Consider the following 20,643-nt stretch of genomic DNA (forward strand, 5'->3'; position numbering starts at 1 on the left):
AAAACCTTAAAAAAATAATGGTCTTCGAAACCAAATTTGGATTCGAGAGTCAGTTACGTATAGGAAAGGTATTAGCACCCCACAACATCCGTCTTAAAACGGTTCCTTCTTTAATTAAGTGTGCAAGATAGAATTTGATGTTTAAAATATTTGTTGTTCCCAAAAAATCAAACAAAATAAAAACACATACAAAATAATAAAGATTAAAAACAAAATTATTTTTTTAATTTTTTGGCCCGACGAAGATTGTGCCTCGCTCCTATGTATTTCCATTTGGTTTGGAAAATCAGGAATAACGTAGTTCTTTAAAAAAAGTTGTTTTATATTATTATTATTTTCTAAATTTTAGATTTATATATATATTAATATCAAGAGAATTCGAGATTCAACATGATAAAAGATTTAGTTATCAAGCAAATCCGAGACTTGACATGATATTCAAAAATAATTTTTATTTTTTTTTATTATTATTTAAAAAAAGAATTAAAAGCCTGTGAAGGGAGGAATGTTTTGATTATCAAGCAAGTCTGAGACTTGACATGGTATTCAATACTTATATAAAAGAAATAATATAATTTTTTATTTTTTATTTATTTTTTTAAAAAGAAATAAAGCCTACGAAAAACCTTTCTAGTTACCAAAATAATGGCATCCCAAAGAAAAGGAAAGAGAAGGGTTGAGCATATTAATGACGAACCCAAATCCAAAATCACCTAACGTTCGAACCCCAAACACATTTAGCCATACAACATGTCAATTGATCATACATTTGATATTATAAGAGAGAGTTTGAGCAGTACATGAATAACATTAGGAGCAAAATGAATTTATCTGTCAGGGTCACGAATAGAGCAAAACCGATTGAAAGATAGTAAGGTGACCCTTTTTTCGTGTGTGCTCTGATAATAAAAAAGAGGAGAGGTTTTTCGATTTTTTTTTGTCTTGCATTGGATAGATTTTGTGCTTACACATCGGGGTACCACTGAAATCGCAATATTTAATTATGATAAAATACATGATGAAGGAATTGGTACCGATGAAACATATTATAGAAATTAAATCGTTGAATGATATATGCGATATTAATTATAATTATTAATAAAATATTGTCTGTAATTACTAGAATCATATATTTTTCGGTACATAAAGATCCTGACCAAATCATAATATATTATTCATATAATTAATTTTAATTACTACCAGTAATATTTTTTTCTAATTATTAAAATAATATCTTCTAAAAAACAATGAGACACCTCACATAAGCATAAATTCAATATATTTATTTTAATTATTATAAAAATATTGTTTCTAATATTATATCATTCTCTAAAAACAGAAATTATAAAATGTCCTTTTTTATATATCATTTGAGTTGATGAGAAGATGTGATAATTAAAAACAAATTAGATTCTCTCTTCTTTCTCTTTTTTTTTTCTTTTTTTTTTCATGATAAAATTAAAAAACCTATCATTAATCAAAATATTTATTTTTTATTTTTTTTATTATTTTTTTTACAATATAAATACATTTAGTCAAAATTGAGTGTTAAAAAACAATGCAATCGTAGTCTTTAATCATAAAGAAGAAGATGAAAATCGAGTGAGATATGAAAAAAAAAATGGAGAAAGGAAAGAAACTGCTCTACGGAAGAGAAAAGAAAAGAGCTCCCTTTGCATAGCTCACGGTGTTATGTCGCAAAAACATGCGAATCGTTATTCTTTTATATATTATATGATATTATATATATATATATATATATATATATATATATATATATATATATATATATATATATATAAAAGACGTTCCATAGTTGTTTAACGAAGATCAATTCACCATTATTAGTGGCACATAAGTGTTTGTAATATATTAAAATGTAATACTTATACAGTTTTAAACACAATAAAAAGAATAATTCACAATATCCACAATACACTCAGAAATCTACTGCACCAGTGATACTCATGTAACTTGAAACTCCCATACCCCATCATTGGGACCTTTTTATCTTCCCTCTGGAAAAAATGAGCCCATCATTGGAACCTTTTTATCTTCCCTCTGGAAAAAATGAGCGTCTCCCTTATGTAATTGTAAGTTGTAACCCTATCATGTGAACAATGATGAATAAGAGGATCCAAATAGAATCATTGCACCATTGTGTAATGAGACACTTTTCATTTGCATTTCTTACAGAATTTTTTTCTTACAAAAAATGAACTGTTTTCTTCAGTGATAGAGCTTGATCTTCCCGCAGAAAAAAGATTCAGCATGTAATTCTCAACATCTTCAGGGGTAAATATGACATACTCTCTCATTTCTCTCGCCGATCCCACCGAATTGCGGAGCGTTTCATACATCTCGCGGTAAATAGGGCTTATTTTTCTTGCGAGTGACGCCTTCGTCTCTTCACGAAATTCCTGCTCCAGAATGGTAAACGCGTTCTCTTTCCGGTAAGCTTTCTCGAATTCTAAATTGAAATTCCCGAACATAACCCTCGCTTCCGCCGGCGACATTTCCGCCGCTGGATTTTCGGGCAAAGACGAAAGCACTTTGCCCCATGCTACTCTCTCGTAGCTTGTCATCAACTGCTTCACCTTTGCCTCGTGATTCAGAACCCAGTCGTCGCCGACGACGTAAAGCAAGTTCGAGGTTCGGACCTTGGCTACCACGTGCCGGAGATTGTTCGTGAGAAACAGGTAAGATAACGAAACCTCCTTGCAATGCCTCGATTTGCCGTCGATCTTGCAAAGAAGGACTAGAATCAGCCTCGCCATCTGCACCGAGAATTCCGTCCCCGTTGTCGTGGAGTTGTCAGATCGTGGACTGTACAAGTAAGATTCCGGCAACGGTGACCTCGATGGCTGCGGGACGTCGAGGAAAATTTCAGAGAGCACGTTGCTGTAATCCGCGAGTGTAGACAAGTGATTCATTACTTGTACTGTCAGGGGGTGGACGCCGGCGAACTTCGAAACCGGTTTTGAAGAGTCTTTCTGAATTGCGGTCTCAATTTCGAAGAAACTCGTTTGTACGGACTCGGAGAGTCGGAGAAGTAGAGCGTAGGCTTGCGATCTAGACGCGGTTGTTGAATCGTACGAGAATACCGATTCAATCTCCGGCCAAAGCGAAGCCATCGCGGCGTACATATCAATTATCCGGAAGATCTTCTCCGGCGGGGATTTTTTCGTTCTCACAACGAGATCGGGGAATCCGAACAGCACAGCGGCTCCGCTTCTCGAAATTTCGGCAAAGCAAGCTTCCGCGATGGACTGTGACGCACCGAACACTTGATCGCAGAGGGTCCTCTCTCCAGCGAAGAGCGTCCTCACAGCGATCTTAACCGCCTCTAACCAACCCTTGATTTTCAACTCGAGCACTTCCCAGTCCATCTTATTCACCTTCGACGCGCTCAATTCCTCCACGCTGAGGCGATAAACGCCTTCGTCGACGATCGATTTTCTCATCGTCGTGTAAACGTTGACGCATTCCTTGCCGTAACCGTTGGAAACCATGCAGTCGGCAATGGATTTGAGAACCGCCACGGTTTCAGAGGAAACGCGTTCGACTTCGGAGATACAATCTCCTGTGTCGCGAACGTCGTCTTCCGCCGTGCCTTCGTCGAAGCTATCGGAACAGAAAGAGGATCTAGAGGTGGTGGAGGATCTGGCGGAGACGGATTCGGGGTCAAGGTGGGCCCGACTCATGGATAACATCTGGTAGAACTCTTTCTGTAGCCTCTTCATGGCCATTTGCATCAGTTTTTGAGCGAGGACGAGTTTCCGTGAAGACGGGTTCTCTGCAAGCAAGGCGTGCATGGTTTTTTGAAGTTGGTTAACGCAGTGGATGTAGTGCATGGCCTCAGCTTTGTCGTTGTAGAAGAGAGAGGTTACTCTTCCGTACGCGGAGGTTTCAGGGTCCCATTTTAGTATCAGAGCTTCTGCTTCCTCTATGCTAGTGGAAACCATGTTTTCCTTGGTGCTGGTAGAAGGTGTTGTGGATAGAGATGAACTCGGTGCCGAAGTGTGACGGGAAAAGGCGAACGACTGCGTTTTTGGCTCCCAGCAAATTGTTCTCATTTTCGCAGCACAGGAAGGTGTTTTCTGAGTGTAGTTATGCCACTTCTTTTCCTGAAGTGTGTTTGTTTTCTTGATGAGAGGGAGTTTGCAGTGTGAATATGTGTGCGCTTGCAAGGGCAGGTGAAGGGATATATATAGAGTTGCGTGCCAAGAAAACGACGCAATGGTGTTTCGAAGATGAATGTGGTGATTTGACTTTTCCATTCGCTGATTGTCTTCACATAGGCATTGTTTTGTCATGATGGACTTGGTTTCGTGTTTGGGTGCGGAATTTTTTACACGTATTGTGGCCTCGAGTTTTTGACCTCCAATTGGGAAGGAAATTTTGTTTTATTTTATTTTTTTTAATGAGAAATATTATAGGCAAGCCTTCTGACACGTACACGATGACAAGATCTTGTGTGAAATAAAGTTTTGACAAACAATACTCAGTCCAAATGTACTTTCATTGACCAAATACCATGATTTGTGAGCCATAAGAAAAGTGAAAAAAAAAGTGGTGATTCAGACTAACATGAAAATTGAGTTTTCCACCCAAGTTATCCGTGTGGCTTTCTTTGGATCGAAGGGACTAGAAACCAAATGGAAAATAAAGACCAAGTATTTGTTTAGATAGAGAAAAAGAAAAAAGACCGTGAAAGAGATAGACAATGGGGGAGTGAACTACTAAAAGTTGGTACAAAATGTTAGTAAAATAATTATTTTGCGTATATTTTAAAATAATAGATAAAATAAAGTTTTTAAATAATTTGATACAAAAATAAATTTTAAAACATAAATACAATTAAAATAAATTATTTTATTATACTTTTTGTTATTAATATTTTATAATATAAATTGTTTTATTTATTATTACAGTATTTTTATTTTGATTATTTACTGCATTAGAATAATAGTATAAACTGTTTATGAAGGTATATTCAATTCTCTTTTTAAAGTAATCGATTATATGAATAAATAGTAATAAAATATTTATGATATAATATATTCTATTAGTCAGAAATAAAAGTTCTGTCTCCTTTTTATATATATTTTACGACTTTATTTTTCTTACTATCTTAATCTTTTATTGTCTTCTTTGTTCCCGTGATTAGAAACAAACACACTAAATTAATATGTTTTTAAGTATTTATCAATATTTACACTTATTATTTTTATATAATCATATATTTTATGAACTTTCTGGTTAAATTAATAATTTTACTGGCTATTAAATACATATACTTTGAATGCTTTAATTTACTTTAAAATTAGAGAATGATGAATATTTTTTAACCAGGATTACCAGACACCATAAGCAGGATCTGGTGTGAAAGAAATTTTTTTTAATGCATACCTTTTACAGTTCAATGTACGCTCATTGACCAGATAATCTCCTTGAGCCCAAAGAAAACTGGAAATGGTGACTCCCCTAGTAGAAATTGAGTTTTCCCCTTAAATTATCTCTAATATTCAACTTAATTTTATATTCTTTTCTTGAACACTTTTTTTCTTAAATAAAAATGAAATATTTTTAACTTGTTTGTTTATATTTTTGTTTATAATTTCTTTCATTACATTGTTATTTTTATTGGTTATATAAATATATTATTTTTTATTTTCTTAATTATTTATATTAATACTAAATTTTATGAAGTTAATTGTTTTTTATGATTTTCATAACTAAAATATTTAAAGAAACATGCTTTATTTTTATTTGATATACTTTCACATTTTTAATTGAGTTTTTTCTATTGTGTACTCTTAAGCACTCGATGTGAAAGTATTGAATACCCTCCTTCAAAAGAAGACTTTGATTTACTTTAAAAACAATTATTATTATTAAATATTTTAATATAGTAAACATGTTTGAAAGAGAAAGAGATAGCCAGATTAATAAATAATAAGACAAACGGAATAAGCAAGATCACGTTTGAGATAAAAAAAAAAAAAAGTTTTATAATGAACACATTTCACAATTCAAATGTGCTTTCATTGACCAAATATCATTATTAAGCCCCAAGAAAATCCTAAGAGCTTCGTGTCACTTTCAAGCTTCAATTAAATTTTAAGTCTCTGAATTTTTCAATCATATATTTTTGTAATTTTAAATTATAATTGAGACCTTCACTTTCTAAAACTTTACTAATTATTTTATAGTGACTTTAATAAGTTAAAAAAAAAATACTAATTCTTCACTAGTTTTAAACTTTAACAAGTTTTTATCATTTTTTAACCTAATTTTACAGACAGAATAAATCAATTAATTAGTCTTATGACGATGGCGATTCAATGAACATGTTAACTATTTCGTCGTTGCTTTGCCTATGAATCATGTTACACCTTACAAAATATTCTATTCATGTTATTTATGTTATAAAAATATATAATAACTTTAAAGTATTAAAAAAATCAATGTTAAATGAAATATCCTTTTGAAGGGTATTAAATTTGTTATTTGTTTGATTATTTGAGTTTTTGAATTTTTAGGAATGGGTTTTGTTAGCAGATTATTTATTTTGGTTACAAAGAAACTAAAAGCAACAGTACATTATGGTGAGAACAGGTACCTCAATCAAACTAAAGTCAAGTACATTGAATTTTCACAAATGTTGAAAATTTGTTTATAATTTTTATAAACGCCGCAGGTTCCATGGTGTCATACATCATCGCTTATATAAATTGAATACGATATCAATTTCTAGCCATAGTAAATATATTTATTTTTCCTTTCATTTTACTTTTAATTTTTATTTATCTCTTCTCATATTATCTTTATACTTTTTCCAATTATTGTTCCCCTAATCTAAATTACCCTTTTCTTTATAGACGTGTATAATCTTTAAAAATAATGAAATATCACTTGTAAATATCAAACATCTCATATATTCTGTTATTTTTGTAATTAATATTAACACTGATCTTTTTCTCTCACACACAAATACATACATACACACACACACACATATATATATATATATATATATATATATATATATATATATATTTCCCTGACTCAAACATGAAGAAGCACAAATACACGTAAGTGCATGCATATATTACGAAGAAATTGTTGACAATGTGTCATACATTCGTAATACTTGAATGACCCGAATAATCTATCTCGTAATTTCTTTAGTTTCTTCTATCATATTTCTTATTTTCTCTTAATCTCTTTTTTTTATGTTCATACACATAGTTGAATGGATGTGTATACATTTAGTTTTTAGAAAATGTATTTGAGTTAACTTCTGTCCCTTTTATATATATATATATATATATATATATATATATATATATATATATATATATATATATTATAAATTGGTTTTGATTTAATTGATATGAGATATTCAATACATTTTCTTTCACACTAAGCTATATATATCTTATGTATGAAATTATATATTTTATTGATAATTTGATAACAAATGATATGATAAACTCATTTAACTTAATTAAAATAAGGGTTAAATATGTATTTGGTCTCTCAAGTTTTAGTTAAATTTGAAATTAGTTTCTTTTCACAAATTTTGACCAATTTAGTCCTTCATCTTTAAAAATGCGTGAATTTAGTCATTTTAATCAAATTTTGTTAAGTTTATTTGACGTTTCAAGTGCATTTCATAATAGTTATTGAATTGTTTATATTGTTTGACATATTTTCGCTTCAATATTAACTCAAATATTATCATAAAAATGCGTTTAAAATATCAAATAAACTTAACAAAATTTGGTAAGAAGGACTAAATTCACGCATTTCTAAAGACTAAATTAGTATAAAATTTTGAAGATGGACTAATTCCAAAATTTACTTAAACTTGAAGGACACAAAACATATTTAACCCTTAAAATAATTTCTAATCATATTAAAAATTAAATTTAGAAATATTTTTTCTTATTAAACTAATTTGTAAAGTAAACATTATTTTTATTTATATATAATAGATTAATATTATTTGTTGATTTGGATTTCTAAGAGACATTTTGCTAGTGGGAAATTGATACTATTCACCCATGTGAACTCGTTGTGATTCAAAATTCCTCCTCTGATTGGATATAGGCTTAGAAGAGTTCTTTATTGTTATGTTTTGTCGTGACATTCAGCAGACAGAGTCTTCTAGCCGCCATTAATCCTACTCGGTTTTGTTGCAGATTGTTCCGCGATACCGTTTGATTCAAATGTTATTCAAAAATTATTTATCAATATATAGCACAACCACAAATTCTCACTACAGGTGTTTTAAGAATATTCTTAAATTTAATATGTCTTATTATAACAAATTTCAATTCATGCAAATTTGTGTCACACGTTTGGATTCTTAACTTAAATTTTAAATAGACAATCTAATGATGCATTATTATTGACAGTAAAATATGAAAAATCACATTAGAAATTTTACATAATTACTTTAAATATTTACATCAACATATATACGCATAATTATCTCGTTTTAATTTGAGTTACCGAAAGAAGAGATGATAAATAGGAGGTATTTGTCGTTACTAATGAGCAAAGAAAATAAAGTCAAACTTGATAATAGGTAAGTTTTTTTTAAGAAAAATGGTACTGTGACATCCTTAAATAACAAAAAAAATTATATCTCAATTTAATAATATAATAATATATAATTGTACTTTAAATTAAAAAATAAAAGAAAATACTATTAAATTATTATAAAAAAACTCTTAAATAATAAAAAATTTAGTTAAAAACATATGCATAGATACTAATTTAGACATCAACTTTCTAATCGAATACCAATTTAGTGATTAGTTAGTAGTCCATATCTTAGTTGTTAATATTAGTTATCAATTTAAAAATAAATTTATAAAAAAAATTATTTTAATTATTAATTTAAAGATCAATTATAATTTTTAAAATTATTTTAGTTACTAATAATCTTTAATTTATATAAATTAATATTTAAATTGATTATTATAATAACTAGTTATTTTAAATATCGTATTATATGTAAAATATGGCTGTTTTTTTTATTGGAGGAGAGTCCAAAGTATCACCTTTTTAGCAGACACTTTCCTTTTGGTACGCAACACTCTTTAAAATTATTTTTAAAATGATTTTGATTGTAATGTTCTTTCATAAGGTCTCGTACCTTTGGCCAATAAAGAAAAAGTCTTTTATTATCATATAAATATAATATTTTATTATTGAAACAAGTTAAATAGTTTTTTTAAGGTACAATTTCTCAATATGATGATATCTTAGAATGTTTCTATCATATATTTTAGTTTGTTGTTATTCATGTGCGTGGAAATTTTGTAAAGTGGAATGTATATGCAAGAAGGTGAAACGGCATTAGGAATTAAATAGTAAGAAATAATCTCTTTTAAAATAAAAATATGCAATTAAATTTTTCATCCTTCGACGTATTTAGACCTACCATATTAAAAAAAAAAACAAAATATTTTATTATTTAATATATAATTTTTATAAGAAAAAATTATAAACTCCGCCTAATACACGAAATTACTCTCATGAAACTATTGACTTATGATGATGAAAAGACTCAAATTATTCATGGGAAATTTTTGTCAATATTTACTTTTAAACAATATATCCTTCATAAAAAAATATAATATATTAAAATATCATACATATAGAGAAATAAAACTCTTATATCTTTTTGTCATTTCTTTCTCGCCTTATTCTAAGTAATATGAGACTACAATATTCATAAAAAAATATAATACATTAAAATATCATACATATAAAGAAATAAAACACTTAAATCTTGTCATTTCTTTCTCACCTTATTTTAGATAATGTAAACTTTTTTAAGACGTATTATTTTTATCATTCTAACAATATTTAATTTTCGCATTTGTTTTAGTATAAGACTTAAATTCACATTTGAATTTCAAATTAAAATATAAGAAGGAAGTCCTTTCTATTCAATATTTTCATTGATTACTTCATATACAGTTTTTACAATAAAAAAAAATTTAAAATCTTTTTCTAAACACAGAATTACTTAAATCATCACTACATCGAAAGAAATGATTAATTGTAGTAAAATATACTCAAATTAACTCATCATTTTTAATATCAATTCAATAAAAACAACAAAAAGTTTACTTAATCGAACTAGAATAAGATTCGTCCATGTGAAATTATCCCTACAAATACTCGCCAGAGTTTTTAGTTGTATTGTTAATGTAGTTATAGTGATCGTTAGCATGAGAGTGTTTTGCATTAACTAGATTTTGAGGTTTTAGTTTAAAATAGATACTTATGTTCTTTGAGCATAACTATCTCCTATACTTGTTGTGGAAAAACAAAATAAAATGAAAAGAATTTTTCATTTACGCTTGAGTTTGATAAAAAAAAAAAAACATTGACTTATCATGAATAAAAGAATACTTATGCGCTATTAATTATCTATAACTCATCATTTATGGATTAATTTGACTTTGAATAATGGCTAGTTGAGTATGCATTTTTAACGTCTTATTATGTAACTGTGCTTATTCTTAAAAAAGACAAAGAAAAAAGACTTTTAATTTTCAGATAGTTATATTATTTGATGGGTTTGACAGAAACCAGAGTTTTAAATTTGTCTCCCCGGTAAAAAAGAACGAAGCATTAAGTTAAACAATATTTTACGAGCTACATTTTTTAACTAATTTCCTTGTGCATATTTTATATATTCATTTATTTCAATAACTATATCAAAACAATATGTATAAGTCCTTCGCCACGAGGAATGTTTATTGTATATAAAAAAAAGGTTAAAAAAACAAGATAAATTAATTTCATAGAAATATGATTTTTTTTTTAATTTCGTCCTATATTTTAATTTATCAAATTTTTTTTTAAAGAAAAGTCAAAATAACTATTTCTGTCAATTTTATAATACCGACATGTGATATTCATGTCTGTCTCCCCTGTTATTTTTATGAATATGTCAATATTTTGATTGATAAGGTAACATTCATAAGTCATGTTACTATTGTTATCATTAATTTAATAGTAGGAAATATATTAGTTATTTTTCAGAAAAAAAATGACGTCAAAACAAAACTGTTTAAAATATAGGATAAACTAAAAAATAAAATAAAAGATAATTTACATAAAAAATATAAATTTAAAACGTGTAAGGTTTGAAGAGGATAGAAAAGTGTTAGCAGATTGATTTAATGCAGACGCCAAATAGTTAATTTAACAGTTGCAAGTGATGGCAGAATATAAAGGTCAATTGCATAAGTATTACGCTCTTCATTGCAACATCATTGACGATAATCGATGGTTAATTTCACCTTCCATGCATGCACTTATCCATGCTATTACTCGTTTTCCTCTATAATCCCGTGTATCACAAAACGCGATCAATTAATTAATCTCTTGTTTTAAGATTAATGAAACTTCTGGGTCTCATAATTCTAAGACTTTGACTTTCAACTAAATTCGTCAATCCACCTTCATGGAAATAGCTACATGTAGAATAAACTTCTTTGAACAAGAAAATAAAAACAAGTAAAACAACATTATAGCAATGGTTCTTACTTAGACTCCTCCCATGTAAATGTTTAAGCATTCTTTTTTCTACTCTTGTTAAATAATGTAGCAAAATTTCGTTTTTAAATTGTTTAATTTTATGACTAAAAAAATTGCCATTTACCAAAAAAAGAAAATTTTATACTTTTATTGATGTATTTCTTGCTTAATACGAATTAAAGTATTAGTATATGTGTGTGTATATGTATCTACTGTGTTATATTAAAGTTTGATGTAATATTACGTAGTTTAATGTTATTCATGTTTACTAGAGATGGGATATTTTTTAGGTTAAGCTTTTTTATGAGATTCAGATATTTGATTTCTTAATGTATGTGTTGAGATTGAATTGTAAATTTGGTTGAGAATAACAATGAGGAATTAATGAATTTGCCTCATAGTTTAATTACATCATTAATTTGTTTTGCCAATTTGGAGTTTCTAATAAATATATTGGATAGAAAATATAATCTTATCCAAGATAACATATTTTCAAACAAAAATAAAAAAAGCCTAAGATATTTTGTTTTTTTTTGTTGAGGATTTAGATGGATGCGGGAGAAATATTATATATAACACTTAATGCATTACATAGTTTTAGCTATTTAAAATTAAATATTAAACGACTTGTATGATTTTAATACAATAGATTTTCTAATTAAATATGTATAATTTCATTTTATAATACAGTATTTAAAAAATTCTAATATAATATTTCATCAACATATTTATAATCCCTAATATATTATGGTTAAGCAACACTTAATAATTTCCCCACCTTCATTATATCTATAAATTTTAATTAATGCGTACTCAACTTGTAAAAGTAGATGCTTCCCCATCTACATGGACAACTTGTAAAATTTGATTTTCAACAAAGGTTGTACAGTTGAAACTAATTATCATTTATTAAATAACAAATAGTGGAAAGACCACAATTAAGTAATTCAAGTTAGGCAACGATAACTTAATTTATTGTGTTTAAATTAAAGCATTAAAAATAATGAATGCGTTATGAACAATAAAACAGTGTATTATTATTACATATTTATAAAGTGTTTTTAATTTCTTAACCAATATCTTTAGATTACTTATTAGTTATAATTCTAAATTAAACATGGGGAGAGAACAGTATACAATAGATGATGTTCAATTCAATGAGTTAAGATGCAAGTTTGAATGAGAGTCTTTTATCTTGAATAAAAGAATTGAATAATATGTATTACCTTTAAGTTTTGGATTAATAGTGATATTATAATTTTTTTATATAAATCTATATATGATTTATTAATGTTCAATCTCTTCTCTATTTACTTAAATATTAAAATTTAATTCCGACAATTTCCTGCATTAACTTTTAAGCAAAAGTTTTAAAATTGGAATTCAGATTGAAATTTTAGAAAGAAAAAACGAAGTCAAACTATTTATTTAGATAGATATAAACTTGAAGGAAGCATATAAAAACTTATTTAATTATTAGAAAATATAAATATAAATGTTATTTTTTTTGTTTGCTTCACAGTTTGTAACACCTATTACTAGATAAAGCTTATTCTCATAAAATTTTCTTTAAAAAATTCAGACATTATAATAAGTTCCCAAGCGCGGAAAAATTTAAAACTTTTCTCGCTATAATCCATTCATACTGTCCCATCTTTATTACATGTCCATAATAGACAAAACATCATAATGTCTATTACAAAATGTAGGAAAACATAATATAATGAAAATCCCCCATCGGTAGCCCCGCTCTGTCGCTAAGCATCAGCATTACCACCTGAATTCACATTTGCTCCCACGTAATAAGTCACGTGATCATCGCCAAACACAAACACACAAACAAGAAAGGGTGAGCTGAGAAGAAAATAATATAATCATAAGATAATAAAAATTGTCCCTTACCCAATATAACTTAGTTAATTTTAGTTTGGTAATCTTGTTATCACAATATACTTCCAATCTCATAACGTATATGAGAAAGATCCATCCACAACCTTGGTCCTTAGGGATTATCATGCTCCCACGAACCTACCCGCTCGTGGTCCAACTCTACGGACCTCCCCGCCCGTAGTCCAACTCTACGAACCTGCCCGCTCGTAGTCCAACATGCGTGAACACCTACTATGAACCTCCCCGCTCATAGTAGCCTCAGGTGTGAGCTCGGAACATACGAATCTACCCGCTCGTATCCCCACACAAGAGTACAACAGATACGGACCTCCCCGCCTGCATCAATCACGCATCTCACATCTCCGTTACAAACCTCCCCGCTCATAACTAATCCAGCATATCCCTGACCAAGCCATCAAACCCATCCATGCAAATCCATCTGCAATGGATCCCTGTCCCTACACTATCGCCTGACGTTGCATAAGCGCCGCCAAGCAAAATTGTGCTCCAAGCCTCATGGCGGTAATCCTATACCACTAGGCGTCATGCGCTAATGGCCCCTCTATTTGTGACTTATCACCTGGCGGAAGCATACCAGCCGCGAGGCACCACACCAGTAAAAATAAATTCTACTGGTTTAGGCACTGCAAAATTGATCCTAACACATTAAGCAATTATTTCTACACACTTAGAATACCAAGTGTGTATTTTTACAATTCAACATACCTCAAAAATAGTACCAAATATTTTTCCTTAGCAACCACATTGTACTGACTTTGCTTTATATATAAAAAAATTATTTTCGCACATTCCATAATTTAACTTATAGACTGTTCAAGACTTAAAACAAACCTGCAAGCATCTTATTGCCATTATATACCTAAAAATAAATAAACACAATTGTCGCAACTAAGCACGTAAACTTTGAAGCCTTGCTACAATTTTCCCCAATTCGAATAAATTATTTTGCAGTGGCCGTAACTCTATTTATATGCATAGAATTATTAATACTACAAAATCAAATACCAAAAAAAAATCAAATGAACATCACGGCTTCTTATATATTATATTATTATAATACTAAAGTCATAACCAATTACAATAATTAAAATCCTGATTACCACGTGCTTATACCATTATATTGGTTATATAAATATCTAACCACAATCATTTCAGTTAACAATATAATTAAATACCAGATTCATCACTCCTCCAAATAACAAATCAAATCATTTTTCACTTTTATTTTCACCTAAATGAACATTTATTATTATAATATAATATAATCATTTCTTCCTAAAATAACTCATGCCTTTTAAATTATTGGAACCCATTCAGATTTCATGAAATAAGGAACCACATCCAATTATCTCTAGAATTTTATAAATTCAAATAAAGAAAATACAATATTACTATAACTAATTCAACCATAAACCTAAATTCTACGTTCCTAAATAAAACAAGTATACAGTAATGGTAATATTACCCAATACTTACATCTTATTTTAATTCTTGTAATACATCCTTGGTTTGCGAAATCTAATTTTCATTTCACCTCCCAAATCCTTTTAATTATTTTCCAGAGCATCCAATTCTCCCAAATAATTTCCTAATTTCCTAATTTTACCCCATGACCCTTTTAATTCATGACCTCCCAATTTCTCTTTAACCAACACCTCCGCAGATGCCACCAATCTATGAAAACTGCATCTAGCCTCAAGGAAAAAAATGATTTACAAGACCCTAAATACTTTGATTCACCTTCGCATTACAACACACAAAAATCCCACACTTTAACAGTAAAATAAAATTCAACACAACACCACCCTTGGAATAAACAAGCAGAACAACAATCATTCGAGGCTTAAATTACATACAAATTCTTAGTTGTATATTCATTCATATTCAAATATTATCATCATCACTAAACAACACATACTCAGATAAAAGAAAAAGATCTAGTCAGCTCCCCTTACCCGGTTTCTTAGCTTCAAACAATTTCCAATGAATTCTTCCTTGTTCCCAAAGCTCCTCTCTTTGCCTCCACTCCAATTTCCCTCTCTGGATTGCAATTCTCAACCCTCACTTGACACACACACTATGACTCTTTGTTTTCCCCACTCACTCTTCTCTCTCTCCCCCGAACTTCAACCCAAAATAACTAATACACATAATAAAACGAAATTAATTTAAATTCAAGGTTTTATGACCATTATTTTTTATTACTGCACCCCAACTGCTACCTCTCTGGTTTCTCAGGGGATTTCTACAGTTTCTAGATTTTTCCATCACTTAGCAAAAATATAAAAATAGTCAAGATTTGAACCCACAACCTTCCAATCCATCAACACATTCAAACCAACAAGCCATCATGTTACTCATGTCAATTTACCCATTCACATTTCCATCACTTAGCAAAAATATAAAAATATAAATGGCCTACTTACTCTAGTCAAGATTTGAACCCACAACCTTCCAATCCATCAACACATGCAAACCAACAAGCCATCACGTTACTCATGTTAATTTACCCATTCACATACACCTAAGTCATGTTGCTACATTCAGCATATAATTGCCAAATAAAACAGAATTAATTAAATTTACTAATGACCTACTCGAGACTTGAACCCAAGTCCCTTCAACATAGTTAAGTGCTCCAAACCACTTAGGTTCCCATTATTTCTTGTCTAGGTTTTATCAAAGAATTCTTCTAATATAGTCTCAACCCCTCATTCTTTTATTTCATTAATTATTAATTTTTCATAAATTTCCTGAATCTCACACAGTGAAATGCGAAAAAAATGTTGGAATTATATTTTTCGCATTATCGTGAAATAGGACGGAAATTATTTTTTGTTTTGTGAAATTAAATAATTTTCTTATGACATAAAAAATAGAAAAAATATTTTTATGCTTTCCTACGACAAAAATATTTTTATGTTAAGAAACAACAGTATAATATTTTATACTAATATAAAAATTATTTTTTATATAATTTATTTTTTCACTCTTTTTGTTTAGACATTTGAACTAGTGAAATAAAATATGAAATTTAATTGTTTTTTCTCCTTATTTTTTAACTATTCCCACAACACATTTTCTGATTACAATTTATTTTGAACTTGAAAGTCTAGGACTCAACAATATATACTTAACTCAATTGATGAGTAGGAAAAGTACTTCAGGTAAAAAATATAGTATAATATAAATTGAAATGACTTTTTTTTTTTCCGGCCCATTTATTTCATTAATCTATTACTTATATAAACTTATGTTGAATAAATTTTCTCATAGATTTATGATAAAATATTTAAAAGATTTGCTCTTTTTTAATAAAAAGTAAATATTTAAAGTATTATGATAACATTTTTCTTGTGAGACCATACTATAAAAAATAAATTAAATTGTACACATAAAGTTAATATTTTAAAATATATAATTAAATTAGCATGGTAAAAGGTTAAAAAAATTATACGAATTTACCTATATTTAATAAATTTGAATTCAATTCAAGTAATTTGAAAATATAAAATCACTTTTTATAAGTTGAATATTTTTGTCCGATGTGAAGGATGAAGAAAACAAATGTTATCATGCCTATTTTATATACAGAATTTGACGTATATTTTTCTATAAATGAAATATAATATTAGAAAATCGAATGAAAATTTTGGTGCAACTTTTCAAGATTTATTGAAACTATATTATTAATTTAATAAAATAAAATATATTGTTTTAGTAAAATTTTTTTACATAATATAATTTAAATTTTTAAATATTTATTTACTTTTACTATTTCGGGTTAGGTTAATAATTTATATCCATTTCTATTATATATATTTTTATTTTCTATCTTTTCGTTTTCTTTCTTTCATATTTTATTTTTAATCCGAACAAAATACATATTGGTAAAAGGTTATAAATAATTTTGGCATGATTTAATTATGACATAATTTAAAATATACTTCTAAAAAATAATCGATAAAATATAAAATATCAATAATGGAATTATATAATAACATGCATATTCTTTTTAATATTTAAAGGTATTTCAAAATTGTTAGAATATATTGCATATCATTTTTAACATTTAAAAATATTTTAAAATTATTAAAACTATTTTAATTTACATAAAAACTTATTTAATTATTTTCCTATAAGTATTGAGGAAGAGGTTTGTGGAAACATATCCTATAACATCCCATTTAATAGTTTTTACGCTACTAAATAAAATATTATATCATGATAAAACAGAACAGATAGTAGAAATAAGTCGATATAGAGTATTAATACAGTCACCCAAATAACTATAGAAAACCAATTATATGTACAACCTATGCTAGAAAAGAGTTAACAGAAAGTTCCAACTCTTAAACAAAAACATGAAATAGAGACTACTATTGGATATCCCATGCTACTGACTCAACTCCTATCCAAGAGGGGTATCTTCACTTGTATCTTTCTTTGCTCACACCAATTAGTAGATGATAATTGCAAAGGGTAAACCACACAAAAAGAAACAGATACAAGTAAGAAGGGTAAGCTAATCTAATTAAAAGAAACATGCAATCCAATTCAAAACACAATATTAATTTTCACATTTCCAACAAAATCACTTAAATCACCCGAACATAGGAAGGTAGATGACACTAGACTCAATTATCCGGATTATGTAAGCGACATTGGACCTCTTGGTGGCATGCACTTGTGATGGTTCCCAAACTCTATAGAGTTTGGCCTCAAGGGGTTATCACCCAACCACTCACAAGGTAAGTCCCCTTCTCGTCTAAGACTTGATCAAGTCCAAAGACTAGGACTTTCTGATACTCCTCACGACATAATCCATTCTGCTCTACCTGAGCGTGAATGATTATTGCGGTTTCAGGATACCTCTAATAGTGAGTACTTATGACCTTACATACACTGAAAACATACCCCTTAGAATTTCCCTTGAAATTCTAGTTCAACCACATCTTCTCATAATCAAATTCATGCATTTATACCACACATGTTGTCAACAACACTGTTAAGACTTTGGCAAGTGTACCAAGTCGCGCAAGTAGTAACCGGTAAGATCGGGATATCGTTTCCCAAGAGACTCGTGTATACTAAATATTTGCGTAATTAGTGACTAATTTAAACTAATGGATAAATTCATAATTTGGGTTTTTGTATGAAATTAAATTTTGCATAAATAATTAAAATTGAACTTTGGAAGTTAAAGGCACTTAGTAAATGGAAAAGATTAGAAATGAAATGACTTGATATTGTCGGGGTTAGAATTCACCAACTATGCTCTCATGCAACTACAATTCAACATCCTCTTCATTAATATGGTAATGTCAACCCAAAATTTTACTCAAACCCTAATTCCTTAATGGATTGAGCCTAAATTTCCCTATTAAAAGTCAATTCCTTGAACTCTTAATAAGTAAATTTGCTTTATGCACTAAGGTTTAAGACAACCAATGGGTCAAGCCCCATTCCTAGGTACAAGCTCCATTGAGTTTTCTTATTCCAAATCTAGGTTTCAAAAGATATTTCCACACCCAATGAACCAAAAATCATGCAATAGATGGCTAAATCAATGCAAGCATTAAGTGAAGAAACAAGAAGACTAGCAATTAATGAAAGAGTCATATATATAATAAAAACATTTGTATTTACACAAGAGTTTCGTGGCTACATCTAACCCCAACAAAAATGGGTTTAGCTCTCCATTGTCATGGAGAGCTCAAGCTTGCAAATGAAAGAGATGGAAGAGAAAGAGATACAAAGAGGAAGATGGAGCTGTTCCCACAAGCCCTAGCACTCCTCCAAGCTCTCCAAATGTGTTCTTCGTGCCTCCAAAATGCCAAAGATCCTTTCGCCTCGCGAAAACAGAAGTAAAAGAGCCAACTTGCCACATTAGCGAAAATTGGCGCCTGGCGGAAAGGTCTCACCGCCAGGCGCTAGGGAACAAACAGGGGCAAAACAACTAGCTACCGCCCGGCGGTGTCCAGGTCCCGCCAGGCGGTGAGCAGCAGCAGCGCCTGACGCTGGCGGCCTGTTGCGCCTGGCGCTGTCTCTGTGTCGCCGAGCGCTTCATGTTGACATTTTTGCTCTTCTCCTTGCTATTCCGGGTCACTCATTTGTCTGGACTTTTGGAGCAAAGCTTCCAATCTACAAAAAGGACACAAAAAATGGGGATTAGTTGTATATTTAGATCAATGTAACCCACAATGTATTTATTTACAAAAGTAAGGTAAAATTGAGGATTAAGTAGGTTAAAAGCTTTGGAAGAGATGAGTTTGCTAATAAAATATAGCTTGGATAATGGTAAAAATTAACATTATCAACTCCCCCAAACTTAAAACCTTGCTTGTCCTAAAGCAAAAAGGTAACTTGGCCTAGATGAACAACACAATTGCAATAATCTAGCAACTCAAGAAAACAAATGTCAATTGTGCTTGCTCTTATTTGAAAGATTGTGTAGCACATGTGTTTCATTAGCAAGGCAAACTAAAGCTATGGTGTTCACAAAACAAAAATTTCACAAGTGCATGCAAGAGTTTATAAGGGATCAACAATCATGACAAAATGTTTCCTTGATCAATGGGAACCAATTCTCACAAGAACAAGTGTTTCACTCAAGCCCACTAGTGTATGGATATAAACAACATTCTCTCTACCATCATAATGTCACACAATTTAACTTTGCTTTTTGTTCAAAATGGCTAAAACTTTCACAAGCATACTATCATCACAAGGTCTTTTATGGCTTGTATCGTGGCTAGGCTAAGAAGGAAATTTGGTTTTTCAGGATAACAAAAGTACCTTGAGCTAAGAGAGCAACTAATCAAATCATGAAAGTATTTTTCTCCCTTCTCTATTGAACCAATGAAACCAATTCCCAACTTGTTTGCACCAATTTTTTTTTTTTTTGAATTGAACCAAAAACTTTACAATTTTTCTCATGCTCCCTTGTATCAACAATAATTCCCCCAAACTTAAACCATACTCATGACTAACAATCATTTGCTCTCTCAAGCTCAAAGTAAGGTAGTCAATATCTTCACTATGCTCAAGGTTCAAGGAATGAGGCTCAAAGAAGACTCAAAGGGTTTGCACAAGAAATCAACTTGAAAAGGATTGGCTCAATTATGTAACAGGAAAAAGAAAGATAGCCTTGATCAC

At 29.7% G+C, this 20,643-nt stretch overlaps 1 protein-coding gene across 1 annotated transcript; it reads right to left on the reverse strand.

The window, feature by feature from the left end:
• Positions 1–1,894: 1,894 nt before the first annotated feature.
• LOC114189785 (exocyst complex component EXO70H1-like) lies at positions 1,895–4,349 on the reverse strand. The gene has a single exon (XM_028078471.1). The coding sequence runs from the start codon at positions 4,314–4,316 to the stop codon at positions 2,178–2,180; it is 2,139 nt and encodes a 712-aa protein (XP_027934272.1). The 5' UTR covers positions 4,317–4,349; the 3' UTR covers positions 1,895–2,177.
• Between the last annotated feature and the right edge of the window lie 16,294 nt (positions 4,350–20,643).

The sequence above is a fragment of the Vigna unguiculata genome, chromosome 7, assembly GCF_004118075.2.
Source record: "Vigna unguiculata cultivar IT97K-499-35 chromosome 7, ASM411807v1, whole genome shotgun sequence".
Lineage (NCBI taxonomy): Eukaryota > Viridiplantae > Streptophyta > Magnoliopsida > Fabales > Fabaceae > Vigna > Vigna unguiculata.

Coding starts and splice junctions, on each gene's coding strand:
- LOC114189785 (XM_028078471.1), bottom strand. CDS start 4,316: ATGACAAAACAATGCCTATGTGAAGACAATCAGCGAATGGAAAAGTCA.